Source organism: Marmota monax, unplaced genomic scaffold, assembly GCF_021218885.2.
Source record: "Marmota monax isolate L192 unplaced genomic scaffold, Marmota_monax_Labrador192_F-V1.1 WCK01_AAM20220418_F8-fsc00120, whole genome shotgun sequence".
NCBI classification, from domain to species: domain Eukaryota; kingdom Metazoa; phylum Chordata; class Mammalia; order Rodentia; family Sciuridae; genus Marmota; species Marmota monax.
In genome coordinates this window covers 3,999,250-4,022,095 of record NW_026694424.1, presented here as the reverse complement: position 1 = coordinate 4,022,095, position 22,846 = coordinate 3,999,250, and the positions used below count along the sequence as shown (strand labels likewise).

The following is a 22,846-nucleotide window of genomic DNA, read 5'->3' as shown; positions in this document are numbered from 1 at the left end:
GTGACTCAAACTTAAATAATAGCCAGGTCAGCAGACACTGTGGCTGGGAATGTAGCTCAGAGGTAGAGCACCCACCTTGGTTTCCATCCCCATTATGGTGGGGGAGGGGAAGAAAGAGAAAGAGAGAGAGAAACAGACTGTGGAGTGAGGAGAGAACCTGAAAACCTGAATCACATCCTGAGTGACTCTAGCCACTTAAGTTCTTTGAGCTTCAGGCTTCGGTTTCTTCTCTTGTAGGTTTCCCGATTGGGCACCTCAAAAGAAGGCATCAGGGGGAGAACAGTCTATAAAAAGGCAAGTTGTCAACTCTCCATCAAACATGAAGATGAGTTTTACTCTACTTCACAGCAAGTTTATCTTCAACTAAGCTTCCAGAATGATACAATCCAGGGTAGTTCTCCAAATGCTGACAAAATCACAAGGCTCAGGTGGCACTCTGCTTGTGCATGGAGATCAAGTTCATGTTAGCTTCATTGTAGATCAGATTTAAGGAAGAAACTCTGAAAACTCATTCACTATTCCTTTTTGTTTTGTTTTGAAATTTATTAGTTCTTTTTAGTTATATATAACAGCAGAATCCATTTTGATATAATTATACAAGCAGGGAATATATTTAAGTGAAGTATTCTGTTTTTTTTTTTTTGATAACTTATCTTATTTAGAGCCTATAACACAATTTTTAAATTTAATTCATCAGACATTTGGGAAACACAGCTTGTTGCCCAGGGAGTGCTAGACACTAGATGTCACAAGGTGAATTAAAATATACACATCATGTTTTGGACTAGGATCATAGAAACGTCATCTGTACAGTAACAAAGGATTTATCTTATCCTTGAGAATGGACAAATTTGTTTTTTTTCTTTCAACATGGGATACTTCTTTTATAATTAATCTAGATTTTTAAATTTTGAATCATATTTTATCTTTGGTGTAAACATACTCTATATACAGAGTTATGAAAAATTGTTCTGTAAAGAGGTAATAATGAGTGTAATGCATTCCACTATTGTCATGTATTTAAAAAAATAAAAAAAGAAAGATAGTTGTAGCAAATTAAAGGAACTTATCCCATATTAAATTTATAGGAAGTCAAATCATTAAAATTTCTGCTTGTGGTTGCAAGTCTCTTAACGAAATTCATAATCACAAAACTCGTGATTTTCTGATAAAGTACTATATGTGATATATACATGCATCATTATGTACGTTTAATTTACAACATCCAACACCTGTAAGTAGAAACTTCCTATGTGCTGCCTCCCTACAAAGAAATTTGTGCAATGAATGCTCTCGTCTTTACTAAGATGTAATGTTATAAAATTCTAGGTATTTACATGGAAAGGGAATAAATCATTAAGAATTTCCCTTTTTTCTGTTTAATAGAAAGAACACCAAAGAACCATTTTAACGGTGTACACGTGCCCTATAAATCTCCAAAAGAAGTTCTAAGATATTAAACAAAAGATAACCCCAGTCACAAGAAAGCAAGAAAAAAAAAAGTCATAGAAGGAGGAGGAAAAAATACACTTCCTGGCTCAGGAGCTCTTAAAAGTTCTGAGCCAGGAAACCTCCTTCTCCAGGACGGGTACTATCTGGCTGTTCAGGGACTCACTGCCTACTAAGTTCCTCTCAAGTTTTCCCACCTTTTGCTCCACTTCTCGCCTTAGTCCCCAAACTTGGGGGGTCGCGGCAGAATGCCAACGTGTACACCTGAAATGTGTCAGAATCAGATACTGATCATGTTTATTTTAAATACTCACGCACCTAAAATAGGCCATATTTGCAAACAATCCCAGGGTATTTAGAACGACGCCTGGAAATTCATCTTACAGATTGGGGGCCAAGCCTTTAAAAGAACAATAGTAAACCCGAGCCAGCAGCACGTTCCTTCGCTCCAAATGGTTCGCGGGTGGTGCGCAGAACCGGCGCCAACGCTGGGGCCCCGGGCAGGAGCCGCGAAAAGGCGCGCTGTTTCTTTAAAAGGCCGCGCATCTCCGGGCCGGCCTTCCTCCCCGGGGCTCCAGCTGTGATTGACGCTGGGCGGCGAGAGGAGGCGCCTGGCGCTAACAAAAGTCCGGCCCGCTGGCGAGCAGCGCCGGGCCGCAAGTCTCCGCTCACTCGGGGCTCCCGCAACAAGTGGCCGCCGCGCCCTCCCCCGGGAAGCCGCGGGCGAGCAGGCGCGCCCGAAGGAGGCTGCGGAGCCGGGGAGTCAGGGCGCCCGCGCGGCTCAGCGCTCCTCGCAGGGGATCGGGGCGGGCGCATGGGGACCCCGCGGCGGCGGCGCGGCAAGCCTCGGGGCGGCCCCGGGGCGCGGGCTCTCGGCGACTCTGCTCCCGCCGGCCCCGAGCGCGGATTCTAAGAGGGGAGGAGGCTGTCGCTGGCCGGGTCCGCCACAATCAGGGTGCCAGGAGGGGACCGAGCGCCCCCTCCCTCCGGAGACCAGGAGCCGCCCCCCGCCGGAGATCGGCCCCGGAGCGAGGGGCTATGTGCAGCTAACGGTCCCGTCGGACAGGCTTTCCTCTGGCCCAAGGCGCAGGAGGTGCGCCCAGCTATGCAGTGTCCGGGGAGACGACGGGCATGACGGCGACAGGATGGGCGCGAACAATGGCAAACAGTACGGCAGTGAGGGTGAGTGGGCCGCCTGTCTTCAGACTCCCGGATCGGTCCCCCCTCTCCTTCCTCTCTCCCTCCCAGCTGGGAAGGAAGGCTCTGCTCGCTGCCGTGGCGCATCCCCATTTGGCACGACGTCTGGGCCATCACCTTTCCCTTTGGTACTGAGCGATCAATGAGTGGGTCTCTAACCCAGGGCTCCTTTCCACCAGGCGGGGATGGGGGGGTTCCCTTAAGGAACTTCCCAGGTTTGTCTCTGGGACTGCTGGAGTCGCCCCTCTGCTGTGTTGATGAACACGTGTGTCTCAACTCTCCTCCCCAGGACACCTGGGGTTTAGGATGATGGCTTGTCAGATGGCGGAAGACGTTGTTGAAAAATAACGTAGTGAAACTTTCCCAGGCCTTTGTGCTCCAGTCCCCTGGACTTTCCTGTAGCAGGAAAAACTTCTGGAATAAGTTAAGCTTCCATTCTTTGCTAACTGCCCTGGGCTGACAGCCTCGTGAAATTAACCACCTATGGATCCCGCGAGGCATGGAGTGGCCAGGAGCTTTGTTTTGGGTTCTCTTGGGGCTCGAGGCGGGCAAAGGACCATCTGTTTTGTGGGGCTGGAAGTTACACAGAAATATTGCCTGTCAAGTGGGAACTTGGAAGTTGGGGAAACTTTAAACTCCGCCTACTTCTAAAAGGGTGATGGATGTGTGGGTTGGCTTCTCCCTCGTTCCTCCTCCCCCTCTTTGCATAAAACCATAGTGTTTTAACCCAGTTGATTAACAGCATGCCCCCGATTCGCAAAAGGCAAAGGCATTTTCTGCAGTTCAAAAGTTAAGGCTTGTATCTAGCGAACTTGGCTGGAGTGGAGTGGAAGAGACTGGGTCGGTTTTACAACCCGCCCCAGAGGACAGGCGGTTTCAAAGGAGGGGCCAGAGCTTGCAGACTGGTAGGAATGCAGAACAGCTATTCAGCATGTGGTGCGAAGGAAACTCTTATCATCCTGTTCAAAGACTGGAGCTGAGGCCACATAATGTGGGTGTCTCTCCTCCGCTCCTATCTTTTCATTTCTTCACAGCCTTGTGAAGTTAAAGCAGGACCGGCCTTAAAAACCCTATATCTACACGAACCTCTGGTATAATTCATTCTTTTCCAGATCGTCAAGTTTAGAATTCCATATATATGAATACGTATGTATATGTGTGTGTACATATATGTGTGTATGTACATACACTTATATGCATCCAACCTTATTCTGGGCATTTATTCTAAAAACAATTTTAGTATTTTCTTTTAAGTTAAAGATCGTCTTTTTCGATAGCAAATATGAAAGTATGCCAGGAAAGATTATTGGAGAATCTTGGCCACTCCCCAAATTGTCTTTGAAACAATATTTTAAGATGTTTGGAAAAATGTAGTATTAAGCCTTCTAAGTTCTCAAGGGGGAAAAAAACTTTCAGTCATTGTAGTGTGTGCTTGTCAATCTGGGTGTGCACACAGTATGTTACTTGAAAGCTCGGGGAAAAGGGCAGCCCAAGAAGAATCTAGAGTCACTACTGAACAAAACCCCTCCACCTAATCCTCAGCAACTTGTTCTTCCCTCCCAGCTTTCTCGTATTGTGCAGTGTGTGGTACATGACGACTTCCTGTCTGAACAGCAGAGTTTTCAACCCTTGGGAGAGAAAAGGAGAGACAGGGAACTAATGTACCCCAGCTGTTACCCGTAAATGCTACCTCTGCATTTTCACTTCAGCTGAAGTCAAATTTTACTGGGATCAGATTTAGATGCACTGTGGACTTTTTATAGGAAAAACCTCTGATGCTCAGCTGATTGGAGGGGACCAATAGGAGGCTTTGGGATGTAACTGTGAGTTTTGGCTGGAGAGGCACAATGTGTTTAGTTTTCATCACTTCCTTTCAAGTGTGTCAAGATTCCTCTGCAATAGACAGGCTAGGGAAGAACAGAGAAGCAGAAGTAACATCACATTTTCTTCCCTTTCGCACCCCCCCATCCTGTGGCTACTCCTAAGTGAGGCTATATATAAAATTGGGTGTAGTCAACTTTATTGTGTTGTGTTATTGCATGATAAAATTTATGCAAATAAGTCTGTTGGAATTTGGTGGATTGGTACCATTTTTCTTATTTAAAATGAAAATATTATTTTTTTTAAAAAAGTGAAAGCAACCCGTGGACACAGTATTTCTACTATAGAAGGAAACTGAGAATTAAGATCATTTTCCAGATTTAGTGCAATTTCAGCATGACATATTTCAAACATAAGAGGAGATTATCAATGAATGCCTATTAATAGACTGCAGTGAGACTGCTTAACTATATGACATTGGTGTTCATGTGTACTCCAAAAATCTGTAAGTTAAATACAATTTTCTAATTAATAGTAGTTGACAGCACCAGGCAAATGCCTTTTGAATACTACAAATATTGTTGAATTGTTAGAACTTTAAGTATTTATCAGTAATCTCACTTCCTTCTGCTCTTGGAAAATACCTTCATTTTTAAAAAGTTATTTTTGAGGTTTACCTGAGCAGGTGCAATGGGGTAGAAGTTTCCAATTCAGTGTAATCCAAGGGTTAATAGGGTCAGCCTCACATAGTGAGAACCTTGGGTTCCTTCTGGACTTGCCCAATCATTTATCATGTGCTGGTTACAGCTTTGGGAAGTTCTTGTGCAGAGGACAAAGCGTCAACTTGGGAGTATGGAATTTAATTCCAGCTTTAACTCCTGAGGCCTTTCTTCTGTAAAGTGAAGGGAGAAATTGCTTTGTGACATGATTTTCATCATCTCTTCCTTGAATGTGCCCTCATTCATTTCATTTGGCCCTCATAATGCTTTAATGGTCCACTTAGAGACAACTAACCTTGGAAAGATGTGTCCTAATTAATAGGGAAGTTAAGACTTTTACTGGCAAAATATCAGTAAGCATCCCTCCCCCTTCTGCCATCCCTCTTTCTCATCTATGGTCTGCACTGAGACTCTGCTCCCCTCCTAACTCATAGATCCCTAAACATTGACTTTCCCCCTAGATCAAAGGTATTTGTAAGGAGACAAAGGGTATTTCCGAAGTGTTTTGTTTTTCTAAATCCTTAGTGAATATGCAGATTAATGGTCCAGCTTGCAGTCTTCCCTCTTATGGACTTTAGGCAGACTTGGATTTTGCTCCTGGAAGGAACCATACCATTCTTGATCTTTAGCTTTCTAGAAATATAAGCGAAAGTCTAAATGATTAGTATGTTCTGGTAATTTCTTTTATAGAGGACCCATTTTTTTTCTCTTCTTTATCATCTTTCAGAAAGTATAAGTTACTGTCCGTGTGTAGAAATCTGGAGAATGAGTTGGGGGATTCCAAGCCATTAGAACCATTAGTTCTGACTCCAGTTAAGCCAAATAAACAAATCTCAGTTCCAGTAGGAAGAGGGAGCTGCCTTCCCTGCCTTTTAAGGTTTCTGAGCCTCACCATCACTTACTCAGTGGTTTCAGTGTTATGTTCATGCTACTTCAGCAGGTCCGAGGCAGGAGCACTTATGCTGTTAACAGCTCCTTTGCAAAGGCCTGGATATTGTTGGATTGGAGCTGGTGAAGCCTTAACCCTGGGTTTTGACCCCTAGTAGTCCTCTGCTCTACCAAGGGCCTTTTCCTCATCTCAGATCCATGCTGCCAGGTGACAGGCCAGTGGCCTGAGACTGGAAACCATCACCACTTTGGGTAACCACTCGGAACAACAGTAATGATGGCAGCTAACACTTACTGTGAGTTTACCGTGTCAAGGCATGATTCCATGCACTTGATTTGCACTGCCACACTCATCCTCGCTATGATCCTAAGAGGTGGGGACTCATGTACCCCATTTTTCTAATGAGGAAACTCAAGGCCTGGAAAGATGGTAGTTGCTTCAGAGTTATGCAGCGAGTACGGACTGAATGGGGACTCTCCAGCTCTAAGCACAGAGTCATTGATTCATTCATCAACCAATACAGGATGACTTTTTACTTCCATCTTATGCCAGGAACTCCTAAATACTTTTGGTAAGTTAGTAAATAGATAAAAGATACGGCCCTTTCCAATTGTATCTCCCTGTGTGTGTTGTTGTTGGAAAGGAAAGGAAGTAGAACAACAAACAACTAACACACATACAGAGTCATTCAGTAAGCCATGTGGCATCTCACAAAGGGCTATAGTATCTGAATGAAGAAAACTGGCAGATTAAGAAAATTGGGAGTGTGGGAGGAAGAAGGTTTTGCAATTCCAATTAGTCACTGTTGATCTTATTGAGAAGTTGGCACTTAGACCAACACTTAAAGGAACAAGGGACTGAAAGTTGAGGATCCAAATAGCCTGTTGTTGTTTTTAACCACAGTGTTATGAAACTGAGGCGAGCCCTCTTTATGCTTGTCTTAGTCAGTTGGAGCTTCTGTAACAAAGGACCATACACTGGATGGCTTAGCAACTACAGAAATTTTCTCCCATAGACTGGTGGCTGGAAGTCAGAACTCAGGGAGCCAGTATGGTCAGGTTCTGGTGAGGGCCTCCTTCTGCAGATTGGCAGCTTCTCATTGTGTCCTCACAAGACCGTGGAGAAAGAGAGCCAGCTAGTTTTCTGGCTTTGACTTATAAGTGCACTAATCCCATTCCTGAAGACTCCACCCTCATGACCTAATTACCTCTCATAAATCCCATCTCCAAGTGCTATCACATTGTAATTAAGGTTTCAACATATGAATTTTGGGGGAATACATTCAGACCCATGCAATGTGTGAGGATACAAATTATTATTTTATGCACTCCAGTTAAGCCAAATAAACAAATCTCAGTTCCAGTAGGAAGAGGGAGCTGCCTTCCCTGCCTTTTAAGTTAAAGTATAACACCATTGGCCTTCTATAGTAGCCGTCTTGGATCACACTCAGTCTGGTCATTGGGCATAGCTTTTGCCCAGATTCTTTGCTAATCTGCTTCATCCAGGCATATCAGATAATTTGCAAATGCATATGGCAGAAGGAAGAAAGTGGCCCAGAAAACACTCTTCAAACATAGTGTCCTGTGTACACTTTGATTGGTGAATGCATCTGACTCACTGGAGATGTACACATTGGCCTGAAGATACCTTCAGAGATGACTGTAATTCACCTTTAGATAGAAGGTCTTCATGATTTGCCTCCGTAAATAAATCCCATTCTGTTGCAAATCAGAAGATTAAAGTTAGTGTTCCACTGTTTGGTCAAATAAAAGCATTAGCTCAGCTCTCAATACCACATTTGGTCTGACACTGAGAAGATATTTTCAGAGTTGGGAAATGTTTTTGAACTTTTTAAAATGAAAGGGAGAAAAGAGGTAATTTTTTTCCATTTGGGAATCAACTCATATAAATTTTGTCTTAACTGTCTCTGACATTTGAAGCAGAATACATTCTGGATAGATACTGAGTAATGAAGAATCACTTTTGCCCTTAGTCTATGTCCATTATTATCTCTGGGAGTTGCTCTCAGGAATTGGTTGGCTGTTGGAGAGGTAGAACCTTCTAGATGTAAATTTAAGATGCCCTTAGGGATGTATTTCAATATGTGACAGCATCTGAAATGAAAGCTAGAGTAAATAAATTCTCCAATGAATGAAGACAAGAATAAATGAAGATTAGAAACTTCTTACCTTAAACATAACATTTGAAAAGCTGTCATGGTGAAAATTAAATTTCAGAGTACTGAGCAAATCCTGATGTATCTAAGTCACAGGGAGACTTTTGTAATGATTAGAGCTGTGCACACCTGAGCAGGGCTAGCTGGAGAGGGAGGGCATCTTCAGCATGTAAGGTGACCACAGTGAAGGACCTGTAGATATCTGCTTTGAGTAAGATTGTTAAGTATCTGTCCCGAAACCAAGTCCCCTTGAAAACATTCTGTCACATGGGATTATGTTTGATGGTGTATTATTTGGCTCTAACTTATGTTTCTATTTTATTGTGTGTAATTAATCTCTATCATTTTAGTTACCAATTAAAACGAACTCTTCTCACTTTGGGGCGGGGGTTAATTCTGTGATGTGTGTGTGTGATATGTAGGTGCTTATATCTGAATATATTTAGATTTTAGCTGACAGATTTACTGAACATGTTTATTTCCTTGCCTTCTGTGGGAAAGGAACCTTTGGAACCCCTGGCACCAAAAATCAGGGTTGGTAAGTGACTTATTTTCAGTACACTGGAGGCTACCAACTCTCCTTATAGTTATGTTAGAAATATCTGTGCCTCGAGGAATCAGCACATACTTGGAAGTAGCTCTGCAAGGCAAACTTTACTTCAGCAGAAGGTTGTGCTACCACACAAAGTCTAGCAAGCAAGTACACTTGCAGGAAGTCCACCTGTTTTTATCTCTAAAACAGCAATGCCCCTTGCTCTGAGGAGCTCAGGGTTACCATCTAAGCAATTGGCTAAATTGTGGAGGGCAAAGAGAAAAGCCATAGCTAAAATGGTGTCATGGTTTGGATATGAGGTGTCCCCTAAAAGCTCATGTGTGAGACAATGCAAGAAGGTTTGGAGGAGAAATAATTGGGTTAGAGCCTTAGCCTAATCAGTGAATTAATCCCTGATGTGATTACCTGAGTGGTATCTGGAGGCAAGTGGGGTGTGGCTGGAGGAAGTGATTCACTGGGGTCGTGGCTACGGGGTATATATTTTGTACCTGGAGGGCGGGAGTCTCTCTCTGCTTCCTGATCATCATGTGAGCTGCTTCCTTCTGCCACACTCTTCTGCCATGATGTTCTGCCTCACCCGGAGCCCCAAGGAATGGAGCCCGCTGTCTAAGGACTAAGACCTCTGAAACTGGGAGGGCCTAAATAAACATTCCTCTACAGTTGATCTGGTTGGGTCTTTTAGTCACAGTGTTGAGAATGCTGACTGAAACAAATGGCTAATTGGGTTATTTAAAGAAATATACGTTGAGTTGTTCCCACCTCCCTCTGTTCTCTTGTGGGGGACGTCTTCTTGGGTTGAATGTACTCTGACATGTACACAGCTCTTACTTCTTCACTAAAGTCACTGTTTCTTAACTCAGAGGTTTCTCTCTGTTGGTCAGGCTGCCTCCGACCTCCTGTCCATTCAGGGCCTGATCAGGTCTTTGGATCTGCCACATCCACAGGCTCTGGCGCTATCATGTCACTTTTCGTTCTGCTCTGTTTCCCCTCTGGCTGCCTTTCTTACATCCCAATTTTGAGGCTAAATACTATATATTCTGAAAATGGACCACCAGGCTTTCTATTTCTCACACTTATCTTTGTTCCTTTTTATTATTACCCTAGAACATGTGGACTTACTAAATTCAAAGCAAGACCCTTAGTTGTGCTTGTGCTGAGTGACTTGACTCAGTGTTTTAACTTTGTACGTGAGATTTTATTTCATATTACTGGTTACTGAAATTTGATCAGAAGCTATGAACTGACTATAACCACACAGAGAGAACATCTTCCTCAAGAAGCTCAGAGACACCTGTGCAGCCCACTGACTGCTGAGAGGGTCAGAGCAGCTGCTCTTCCTTCTGTGTGATGATAAAGTCATCATCACCTGAACTTCCCCGACTGTATTCTTATGGTTTAGATAGGTAACCTAACCGCCGAAAGCGCATCATTAGATTATAAGAACTTAACCTAGTCAGGGTATCAGTCTACTTGATGGAGTAGTGATAATTTGTAAGGATTACTGTACGGGGTGATCACTGTAGATGGGGTGTGGCTAGAGGAAGAAGGTCACTGGGGGCATGCCTTTAGGGTTTATATTTTGTACCTGGCACCTCACTTTCTGTTTCCTGGATGCTTCAGTTGAGCGGCTTTCCTCCACCAACCCCTTCTGCCATGAAGTTCTGCTTTACTCAGGCCTAGAGCAATGGAGTTAGCTAGCCAAGGACTGAACCTCTGAAATCATGAGCCAAAATAAACTTTTCCTCTAAGTTGTTCTTGTCAAGCATTTTGTTGAAGCAACATAAAGCTGACTAACATGGTAGTTTTTTTTTTTGTTGTTGTTGTTTTTTTGCTTGGTTTGCTTGTTGTACCTACAGAAATTTAGACCTCTTGTTCCATCCACTCACTTCATCTAGATAAGATTTGCTCTATAGAAGTTCTGAGTCTAATTGAGAAGCTAGGCATGGAGGCCAGTATATTCACCCATTTTATTTTTCCTATAATAAAATACCTGGGGCTGGGTACTGATGAAGAGAAAAGGTTTGTTTTGACCCACAGTTTTGATCCAAAGGCCCACATGTGGTGATGGCTTTCTTTCTGGCAGAGTCCCAAGGTGGCACAGAACAAACACCACATGGCCAGAGATAGGGAGTGTGCGTTTATGTGTCTGGTTTCTCTCTCTCTTTTTTTTTTTCTTAAAAAGCCAGCAAGATTTAATCATGGGGCTCTACCTTGATGACTGAATCTAAACCTAATTGCTTCCTAAAGCCCCCCTCCCTACCCTTATACCATAGTCAGATTAAGTGTCCACCCTTTTAATACCTTATCATGGGGATTAAATTTTATCACATAAACCTGTTGGGGTAGCACTGTAACCTCCTGTAAACCCTACCAGTCCACAATTTCAGAACAAGGTAGTGAGTGCTGGTTCACAGGAGACCCTGTCCCTCCGTGTGCTAAATGTGAGAACGAGTGGTCAGTGGGAGGAGGTATGCGCCAAATTATGACAGCTCAGAATGGGTCTGCAATTCCTGAAATGTCTAAATGATGTTTATTTCTTCCAATTGCAAAGCAACAAAAACAGGTTACTTGGAGAAGGAATAGCTCAGGCACTTAGGAGAAACTAAATACTTCGTTTGGAGACTCTACCCAACTCCCCTCTTTTCCTAAATCTTCATGTTCCATTTCTCATGTAGTTTGGTTCATGGAAAGTGATTCCTGTGGATTCTGTAGAAGTGAGGACCTTGGTACCCTTCAGTGCAAGGGCAGAAATGCCTGGCCAACTTGGGTGCTTCCCAAGCCCTCAGGCTTCAGGGAAGGGGAATGAAAGGCAAATGGCAGATACTTCCAATATGTGCTTGTTAATACCCCAAAGAGGTACAGCTTTAAAACTTTTGACAGAAATAATCACTAACCATCTCTGAATTTTCCACGGTAATGAAATATAAACACATGGTCAACATTTTCTCCATTCCACGGTTGAGGAATTGTAGACCATTTCTGGAGCTGTAAATCTCTATTAGGTTGTCCATTGGATGTGCTCATTCTATCAATCCCTATTTGAATTCTTAAACCAGTAACAAAATGAAAAACAGTTGTTCACACGGCATGAACTCGTAATTGTAACTTCAGAACCCTTGAGCAATGTGGAGAAATGTTATTAAAACATTTTTTGTTTGCTACTCTTTCTGTGGTAAATTCCTTTGCTGCATTTTCCAAGCAAATGTAGCAGTGGAAAGACAATCAGAATTTCTGGAGAAAAATTTCAGGAATTTCTCTTATACTTGTGGATTGACCTTGCAAGCAAGCCACTTTTTTTTTTTTTTTTTTTTTTTTTACAAGGTGGAGAGTTTAGGAAAAGTCTGCTTACATGCGGTTGAACCATTTGGTTCTATCCGGTACTCGTGTCAAATTCTGGGAGCATCTTGGCCAGTTCCAAGATTAGAGCCAAGTCTTCCATGCGCCAACCTTCTGACCCTGGGAGGAAGGTGGTGTATGACTGAGGGAGGGAGGGAGGAAGAAAGAGTGTGAATAATAGGAGAGGGAAGAAGAAGACAAATTGGGGCAATGGAACCCAGCTACCCTGTGCTGTAAAGGATAGAGCCAGCGTTCTACTTAACTCTCTTTTCTTAAAAAAAGAAACTTAACTAATAAAGCAAAAATGATTATTCATAGACATTTGACAGGTTTGGTATTGCCAAGTGGATTATACTTCCTACCATTCTAATAATGGTAGGATGCACCTGCCAAGTGCCACTTCTTCATTAAGTACCTTGCACACAGTGATCTCGCTGTGCACAGGACACTCAGCGTAGGAGGAATGGTCGTCCCATTTCACAGGTGCCTACACAGAAGCTCAAGGCTGATGCCCTGCCCAAGCACAGAGCCCTGCAGTGGCAGAGCCAGGCCTGAAATCCCTGTGGATGCTCTGGAGTCCCTGTCCCCTTCTCTGTGCCTGTGACCCTCTCACCTTGTCATTTGGATTGTAGCCAGAACTTTCCCAGTGTTTGTTTTATTTGTGTGTTTCAAAGAATTGCAGTGACTGAGTTGTGTGTGGGGGGGGAGTAAGTGACAGTTTTATGGAGTTGGTGATAAAAAACGACAGACACCTTCTGAAGGAAGCTTTTGGTTTACTTTGTATTGCTTTCCAAAGGACAGATTAACTGCTCATTAGGTTAACAATCTGATGACAAATTGGCCAGCTATCTAGTATCCATATAAAATAATTAGCATATTCTTTTAGTCTGCAGAGTGCAAAGTAGACCTGAGAGGTTGTCCTCTGGCTTCTCCAGACCATGATTTGCTTTTACTTGATTTTTGTGCTGAGATAGCTCTTTACTTGGGGATAGCCTTTGTACTTGCTCACAAACAAAAGCTAATGGAGGGCTGAGGAAAAATGCACACTCTTTCCTCAGTAAGTTTGGAATTTTTATCTTAAGTTTCCCTTTAGTTTTAAAACTATAGATTTTAAATATCAGTTAAAGGGGGGGGCATTATTTCAACATGTATTTGAGAATTTGCCCTTCTTGTTTTGTTAGCTCCTGGGAGGCTTCTCAGTGATGTCTATGATATTGCTTTGTAAACTATAAAGCATTCAGAAATTAATCTCATGTGTCTGGGGTCTATGTCTAACATTATGCCCAGTTCACAGATAAGGAAACTGAGACCTTGGTAGAGTAAATGACTTTCTTGATTTAAAATAAAGATTAAGTGGAGGAATCATGCTGACTATAAATTATAGTGAATAAAGTGAATATAGTCGTGTGAGGCTTATTACTAGGAATTCTTGGTAGTAGTTTAAGTTGTATCCACCTAATGATGAAATAGGGATTGGCAAGTCAAGATAAGTGTCATTTAATTGCTTTTGCAGCTTTAGAAGAGAAGCCTGGTGTTCTATATTGGTCATCTCCACAGAGGGAGCTACACCATGTCCCAGAATGCAGTTTTGTAGTCGTGAAATTATAGTAAGAATGCAGGTTGAATTATTGCTAGATAAATGTTCACGGATAAATGACATTTTTCATTAGAGTGACTTGGTAGTTGATAAAACTCTGCTGGGGCTCCCCTTTTGCAAACCTCTTGTGTTTAGTCAGCATTTCCCTGCTGTGACCAAAAGACTGATGAGAATAATTTTAGAGGAGGAAAAATTTATTTGGGGCTCATGGTTTCAGATATCAGTCCATAGATGGCCAACTCTGTTGTTCTATGCCTGAGGTGAGGCAAGAACATCATGGTGGAAGAAAATAGTTCAGGACATGACAATCGGGAAGAAGAGAGTGGGGGGTGGGAGCACGATAGCTCTCCTCACTACAGACAAAATATAAATCCCACAGACATGGCCCAATGACCCGTGTCCTCCAGCCACACCCCACCTACATACCGTTACCATCCTGTTAATAACTATGAGAGGATAAATGCACGGATTGGGTTAAGACTCTCCTGACCCAACCATTTCACCTCTAAACTTTCTTGCATTAATTTACACATGAGCTTTGGAGGACATCTAAATCTAAACCATGACATTCTGCTTGTGACATTTAGAGAAAATTATTTTATTGCTGGAAAGATCAGAGAAATAAGCTCTCAAGTGGGGAATCTCAGCGTCACTAAGTCCTGATTCTCTTAGTCTCCTCATTTCCTTTGTTGTTGAATCTCGCCTTCTGTCTTCGAAAGGTCTAGGTCCTGGCAGGCCCATTAGGGAAGGCTTGGTATCAGAAGTCACTGTGCTGCTGTCCTCCTTTAGCTAGAAATCCATCTCATCCGGCTGTCCTTTGCCTTACTCTCCATTTGCTACCCTCTAGTTTAATCTCCAGCACCTTTTTTCTCTTCCTTTGTTTATTCATTGCTCATCCCATTTATTCAACCTCCCATGGATATAATGCTGGTCACTCAGTAGGTCCTCAATGCCATTTTATTAAACAAATAAATAATGAATCTGGATCCATGATCTGTATTGGGTCTGAAAAATGCCTGTGAATAACCCTATCATATTTTCAGGAAACCTTTCTTAGACTTGTACATTTTACTCTTAAAAACCAAAGTTTCTTTGGACATACATTTCTTTTGAGAATATTGTAAATTGGAAATTTATTTTATTTTTTTTTAAAGATTGTGATTTTTTTTTATACCTTTATTTTATTTATTTTTATGTGGTGCTGAGGATCGAACCCAGAGCCTCGTACATTCTAGGCGAGCACTCTATGGCTGAGCCCCAGCAGCAGCCCCTGGAACTTTATTTTGTAACAATGTAATTACACCTCCCTATGGGTAAAAATAATATGATTAATATTAAAGAAAAATGAAATATGTATTTTTAAGCATTGCTGAAGATAATTACTGAGGAATTCAACTTCACCAATATACAGTATTGTCAACTATTTTTAGTGATTATTATTAAGTAGAATGCTACAATGTATTTTTTAATTGAAAATTATTTTGTTTGGTATTTTTTTCAATTGATTTGTGAATTGGGTTATTATGATGACTTAAGTAAGTCATTAATTCACAAAGCATCTTAAGAATTTGATCTTTGAGACGTCTTTCCTTTGGCTCTGTGTTCTCTCTCTGGATGAAAGGATCAGACTTATAAATCATTTCTCAATTCATATTGATCTAATTTATCTTGGGGCTTTGTAGCTATAATTTTCTTCTATTTGTCTTACAAAATATAAAAAGCTAGTGTGTCTGCTGTAATTGGGATGCTTTCTAGTAAATATTCTTCTGTCTCTTGCTTTCCACATTTTTAAAATCGGAAGTAAAATATAAGAAAAAAAATACAGTGTTGATCTGTAGTATGTATAGGTATATACACATGCATGAGACTATGTTAGAACTCCTATTTCCTATTATTGAACAAACTCCACTATTATTCTGTTTTTGTTTCTGTCAATGGAGAAAGAAATATGCAGTATTCTTGTGCAAGAACTTTGAGAAATACTACTAAAATTGAGGTGGCATTTTTTAATTTATTAATATGGAATCTGTTTAAGGAACACTGTGAGACTGAGACTGAAGGAGAAGGAAGTGGCCCAACTAGGGAGGCTTTGGAAGTGGAGCTGGGGTACAGGCACTTGTGCCTTGGGGACCAAGGTGTGCAGAGGTCACACTGAAGTCACTCTGTGTCTTGATACCTACTTGCTTATTGGATGTTTTCACTTGCTTATTGGATGTGTGTTCAGATCAGATGAATGGACAGATGTCTCAGAGGTGGAGGGGATTTTACTGTGCAGGACAGTGAGCCTGAGTGGCATTTGTTTCAAAACAGTAGTGTGTGTGTAAATTCAGATGTGCAGGAGATGCTCATATGCTCATTTGTGTGTTTTGATTAAAGATCCACAGCTGGTCCAGTGGTCAGAAAGACTGACGTAGCTTCTTTTGGATAACTATGTGTAGAATACTGCTCTGAACGTCAGTTTCAAGAAAATGACATTTCTGTCCTGAAAGTGTATGTTCTACATTTTATTTTGTATCTACTTTGCTTATTTAATTATATCTTAATATTTTCCCCTCTCTCTTGAGGCACCTCTCCTGTTGATTACCCTGCAAGCTTGTTTTGAGAGACAGTATTTCCCCAGGGAGTCTTTCTCTACTCCTAAATCCATAATAACATGAACTGAGCAATAAAAACCCAATTCCCTCCCCTTGGTTGTGCTTCAAATAGTCATTTCTTTGATACTGGCTAATAAAAACAGGAAAAGGATCATTTTAAATGCTTTGCTTGGGGTTGCTTTACTTCCAATAAGGAAAATTGCCTCACAAGGGGGAGCATGGGTAATAAAGATAGAACTAACCGAATAATTGTGTTCAGTCTAATTTGAAATTCCCAAGTTGCCACCTGCAAATCTCATTTAATCATGGGCTTGCTGTGCGTCCACTGCCATGTGGAGATGGGAATTTGCTGTTGCTGAAGATCGTGTCTTCACACTTAACAGAGGTGAACTTCAAATGCCACTGGAGCCTTCTGGTGTCCCTCCCTGCTTAGGAGACCGCGCAGCTTTGCGGTAGGTAATAAGAGAGCTCTGGAAATTGACCAAGAACGAAATGTGAAATATGGAATGGAGTCACGGAAATTTCAGTGGTGAAAGCAACTCAGAGCACCTTCCAGGGAAGAGATTGAGGCCCAAAGAAATGAAGCAGCCCTGCCAAGGTCACAGCAGTGGCCAGCTTGAGGACACTCAGTAGATTTTCCAAGTCTGGCTGTTTCATTGAATCTATGTCTCTCTCCTTCACCAAGTTTCTCTCTCGTTTCCTTACTTTTTAGAAGATTTGAGGATAATAGAGTGGCTCTCTAGGTACCGGTCCAGATAGTCCCCTCAGAACTGGCTCATTCATGTCCCAGCTGCACAGTATTTTGGTTCCCGGTGGCCTATAGCTTATATATAATGACTAGCTGAGGGAGGGGCACATACAATTTGAGACAACCCTGAAGGGCTGTCTTGGTCCAGACCTCCCCCTGGAATGGGCTGCGTCTTATACTACAACTGATCACGAACCAGCTTCTGTCTTTGTCTAATCTGCCTTCTGCTCTTGCCTTTCAATAGCGTGATCCTGAAGGTATTTCCCAATGACCACCTCCACTCAGATCATGTTAGGGGCTGTTGACTGGGGGAACCCAACACACAACAGCAAGGAATTTGGCATAGGATGCTGTTTGTCTTCCTGGGAATCCTAGCTGTCTTTAGAAGGAAACCTTCAACTGACAGGTAACAGTGCACTGGTTTTCTGCTTGCTGTTATTGTCTAATTCTTTCATTTTGTAGATTAGGAAATCAAAGCCCTAGACACTAAAGTGACTTGTGTGGTACCACATCGCTAGTTGTCGAAAGACCAAAACCAAGCTTCCTGCTCCTCGTTGCTACTGATGATGCTCCTTTTGAAGAGGCAGCATGGAATTTGTCCAGAGTTGTCCTGCTGTTGTAGCTCAGAATTAGCTGCAGATGGGTCTAGAGACTATCTACCTGTCTGATCCATTGTTCAACTTTGGTGCTGAAACCAGGCAGCTCAGTAATTCCTACATGGTTCTGTTTTTCTGGTTGTCTATCATTCTTTGAAGGGCAACCTTTGAAGCTCACCATAATTGGTAGTAACATAGAAAAGAAGAATTAGTAAAGAAACAGCAGATGGTCATAGTTGTTATTGCTTGAAATCAACATTTCGTGTTACTGGCCATTAAGAGAACTGGGGAATATACAGTTCTTGTTACACAAGGGGCCAATGACAAGCACAGATTCATTAGGCAAACAAAATATGCAGGAATTGAGTCATAAGCAAGATGAAAAATAACTACAAATTAATATGTAATCTAATGATCATCCTAAATAGTTTATTAGTCATTTTATTACAGTCAGATAATGTTCCACTGAGATTATCAAATTATTGTAAACACAGTCACTATGATCCTGAGAAATTTGGAATTAATTGAAAAATAAATTATTAGCTCATTAGTATCACTATTACAAGAATCCAGATTTTATATAGTTTCTCTGACATAATTAATCAGCTACTGCTTTAGAAAACATTCTTCCTCCCATCGTCTGGAATTAAATAAAAATTATTTCACCTGGTCTTTAAGGCCCTACACCCTCTGTAGCCGGATCCCCTTTCATTTTTCTCTCAAGCTTCATCTCTATGCACCCAGTTTGACTGGCCAAACTGGGAAACTGTGTTTTCAAAGCAGGCCTTTCCTTGTGCTTGGTTTGTGCCTTTTGTTAGGCTGCATTTCTGGAAACATTCTTTCTATGTGATTCCACATCATAACCTGCTCAATTCAGGCCTGGTTCAGTGTTAACTTTTAGAATGACTTGATTTCTCTTAGCTTGTCTTTGTTTATGAAACTTGACCTCTGGCTTTGGGAAAATATGTCAAATGCTGCTGTTTGCTATTGCTAGTGCTCTGCTGCACTTTGGAATTTTATTCATATGGAACTTTTGTGTCCTGCTTTGCATTTAGCCACTTGCATGTCTTTGACCCAGTAATAGTGAGTATCTGTATACCAGGGTCTGTGCTAGGTACTGGTTGGTTGAAATCAATCTCTCTCTCTCTCTCTCTCTCTCTCTCTCTCTCTCTCTCTCTCTGAAATTGCTCTTGACTTTAGGAGCTTACAGTCTGGTGGACAGCGTAATTTTCTGAAGGAGCCTTGGATGGTACAGTTGAAGCATACAATAGGAGACACAAACGTCGCCACAGTGAACGTCAGATGTGCATGTTCACCGGACTTTTCATTTGTGGGAACCTTGAATTGTGTCTGGAAAGATGAGGAACGATGAGGCATGCATGGCTGGGAAGGGAGTGGGGGATGACATGAGGTCAGACACATGGCAGGACCCAGTCAATAGGCAATGAGGGAGGAGAGGGTGATGAGAATTGAGCCTCGCACCTGGAGAGGGTTCACATGGCCATGGAAACCACCTGAAGGCAGGCAGATGGCAGCAGTCATGCCACTGTTAAGGGCAGCTTTGGGTGGATTTAGGAAGACCCCTGGAGAGGCCTGTGGATTACAGTTTATGGGGGACTCATCTCCAACCTTTGTTTCCTTCCGTGTGAAAGGGGAATCATTAATTCATGTCCAGGCCTGGAGTACTTACCTGACTGGTGAATCCCAGGAATGAGGTCTGCATCTCAGCTTCATGCTGTCCAGGGAGGGGGCTGTCCTCAGGGAGCAACCCTTTTTCTACCCAGGGGCGTACCCATTGACCTTGAGCTGCTGACACCTCAATATTAGTCACTTGGCTGTAGACCTAAAACCACAACCTCTATCCCAGAATTACTGGAAATAAAGTTGCTGTTTTCTTTTCTGCCTGACTCTCTTCTTCTTCAATTTGCTGTGAACCTGGGTGAGAGAAGGGGGTGCAAGACATGGAGCCCCATCAAGACCTTCAGTGATGTGTGGAGGGAGATCAGGAGGGTAACTCAGTAAGAGCAGGGGACTGCTAGAATTGGGGCTGGGGTGGCATGATTTAAGGGGAGGGGTGGGTTTCGGAGATGAAGAAAGGGTAGGATTTATAGGGTTTCTGACCAGTTGGCTGGAGGGGAGGAGCACATGGAAAACTCTAGGTGACTTCAGCCTGGCTTAGGTGGAGGCTGCCTGCTCACTTTAGCTGCTGATCGACCCCAATTTCTCGTGAGCTGGAGGCCAGTGGAGTTGACTTGGTCTTTCATCTCTGCTTTACTCAGTATTACCCAGGATCAGAGAGAATTTTTTTCAGAGACTGATGCACTTGGGCATTTGTTCATCTCAATCATTCATTCCTGTATTAATTAATTGAGTGAGTGGATATTTATGACTCTTCTATATGTCAGCACTTCCTTGGCCTCCCATGAGATACAATGACAAATCCAAGGGCAGGTGCCCTCTTGGAACTTAGAGGCTGATGTTGAAGCCCCCAAAAGACACCATGGGGACAGGGTGTTGCTGCTCACACAGGGCAGAAGCCAAAGAGCCCCAGTTAGAATCTGGGCTGTCTTGCTTACAGAACAGGTGACATGATGAAGGTCTCTTATTAGAAAGTTAAGTCAGACCAAACCTCAAATACTCTCTTCATACTACTTTAAAATTCTCCTGATTTGGTCCAGTAAACCAGTGGATTGGCTTTGATTACATTCTGTCAGAGGAGAAAAGTGAAAAAAAAAAAAAAAGAGTTGTTGGAATTCATTTTTGAAACAGGAAATTCCTGTCTTGCTAGAAGCTGTCACAGGAGAGCCCAAGTTATGCTCTATTTCTCCTTCTTTTGGAGAATTGCTTCAGATTTGCACTGGATGGGGGAAGTCAGAACCTGGTTAGTTTTTGTGAGATTTTCCTTTGTGAGTACTAGTTGCATAAAAGATCTGAAAAAGAGTCTGAGATCAGTTTTTATTAGGGCAAATCTAGACATTCCTTAGAGGCGGAGGCTAGTGTTTGTGTGACTTGAAGACAGACCTGCTGTTCATGGGAGTCACACCTTGATATGCAATTTTCTACACCATTTCATATGTCAGTGGACTGTTAAATGGTTGTGAGGTTGGTGGGGAAAAAGTCCATCCTTCAAGAGTCTGCAATGAGAAATACTATGGAATTTTGATTGTACCAAAGAAGGTGATGTTGTGTGCTATATGTGTGTGTGTCTGTGTGCTGTTGTGTGGTGTGTGTCTGTGTGCATGTACATGCACTTGTCCTATTTCAGTGCTGCAAGATCAAATGAAATGCTGTGTGCCAGATTCTGAAATGTTCACTTGGTATGACTTTTAGTGTGTCCTCCAGTATCTAACACTATAAAAATTGAAAGGTAGTTGAATTAGAAGGTGTACAAAGTAGTGGTCAAGTTTCCTAAAGGGTAATATTTGCTGTATTTGCTTTATTAAAAACTTGTATTTATTTAACCAAAAGCAAAAATGCCTCAGCTTTGTCCATGTGAGTACTTATTCATTTATTAAACAGTATCCTTCTGTAAGAAACTTAGGAGATACATTTGTTTCTTTAAAAATATGGCACCTGGTCTACAAGGGGATATGATGTACTCCTATTTATATCTGAGAAATTGAAGTTTTAAAGCTGGATGGGACTCTATTAGTGACACAGTTTAGAACATTCATTTTTGGGTACTAACAAGAATCCCAGTACTAGAAATGACTTGGGCAAAACCCTGTGTCAGGGGCAACAGTGAATGTGATTGCTCAGGGCAGACATGGATGCTGGACTTCCCAGGTTTCAAACTAGGTGTGGTGGTGTGATCCTGTGCAGGTTGCTTAACCTCTCTGGACCTCAATTTTTGCTTCTGGAAAATGAAGTCCATAGCAGTTCTTGTTGCCAAGAGTTATCCGGGGGTTGGGGTTGTGGTACAGTGCTTGCCTAGCACATGTGGAGAGCTGGGTTTGATCCTCAGCACCACATAAAAAATAATACACAAAATAAAGTGAAAAAAGAGTTATCAGGGAACTGGCCAGAGTTAGTGGCTACATAATGCTTGGTGCATAGCCATCATTGCTATGAGTCTACTCTGCTTTGTTTCATCAAGTCTAAGGTACATTGATGCTGCTGCTTCCTTGATCACAGAGGCATGACTGGAAGTTAATAATGATTATAACCTAATTGCTATGGTGTTTCAAAAATTATTAGTGCACATTAATCATACAAAAAATGGGTTTCTTTGTGACATTTTCATACGTACATATAATGAACTTTGTATCCACTGGCTTCAATGATTTTTAAGGCTTTATTGATAGTAAGAGGAAGGTGCTACATTAGTAGTGTCTGAGGTAGAGCTTAGATCTGACTGAACAGGTTGCTGTTACTATTAGCATTCTAATAGGAAGGATCCTGATAGCATCCTATGAGCATCCTTAGAGGGTAGGCTAGGATGAAGTGAATATTATTATTATTTATCTGAGAACCAACATCTTCTAGTTCAGTGTGGGTCCGTCCATTTCCATTATGTATCTAAGTGGTGTGTGTAGATATACTTTTAGATACCTTCACTTTGGAAACTAAAAACTTCATACGTTTATTCTGAAAGCTCAGAATTTGCTCCTCTTTGGATTATATCACTCGACTTGCAACTTTTTGGACACTCAGGTTTTGTAGTTCTCAGACTTAAAGACGAGCGAGTGCAGTGCTACTGTCTTATTAGAAACAGGATGATGAATAAAGTCCCAGATTCCAGTGAAATAATGTGCTTTTTCTCTCTGTATGTGCTGCAAGCCCAAGGGGGAGATGGGACTAGGAATATTTTCCTCTATTTATTATTGGTTTATATTGGACAAGTTAAATCTGTAAACAATAGTACACTTCTTTGTACTCAGCAAAGGTTTGGATTCATCTGGAAGTTTTTCACAGGAATTGGAAAAACTCTGTCTTTATTGCTGTTAAAGTTCATCCCAAAATGGCGGCTGGTGTACAGTTGTTAAGATCTTTAATAAAGTCACTCTGGGAGAAAAACCATGTATATTTTGTGTGTGTGTGTATGTCAGTTCCTCATGGGAATGCCTAAATGAGGGCCTTAGTGAATACACTGGAGACCTTGGGCGTGGCTTTTCTGCTTGATTGGCTCCTTCATTTCTGTTTTATTATTCTTCCTGCTCTGGTCAGTCTTG

General features: G+C 42.0%; 1 protein-coding gene across 1 annotated transcript in view; it reads left to right on the top strand.

The window, feature by feature from the left end:
• Window positions 1-2,088: 2,088 nt before the first annotated feature.
• Fbxl7 (F-box and leucine rich repeat protein 7) overlaps window positions 2,089-22,846 on the top strand; it is a 387,648-nt gene continuing 366,890 nt past the window's right edge. Inside the window, exon 1 of the mRNA XM_046468297.2 lies at window positions 2,089-2,631. Coding sequence (XP_046324253.1) covers window positions 2,595-2,631 — 37 coding nt within the window. The 5' untranslated portion in view covers window positions 2,089-2,594. The remainder of the gene's footprint in view (window positions 2,632-22,846) is intronic.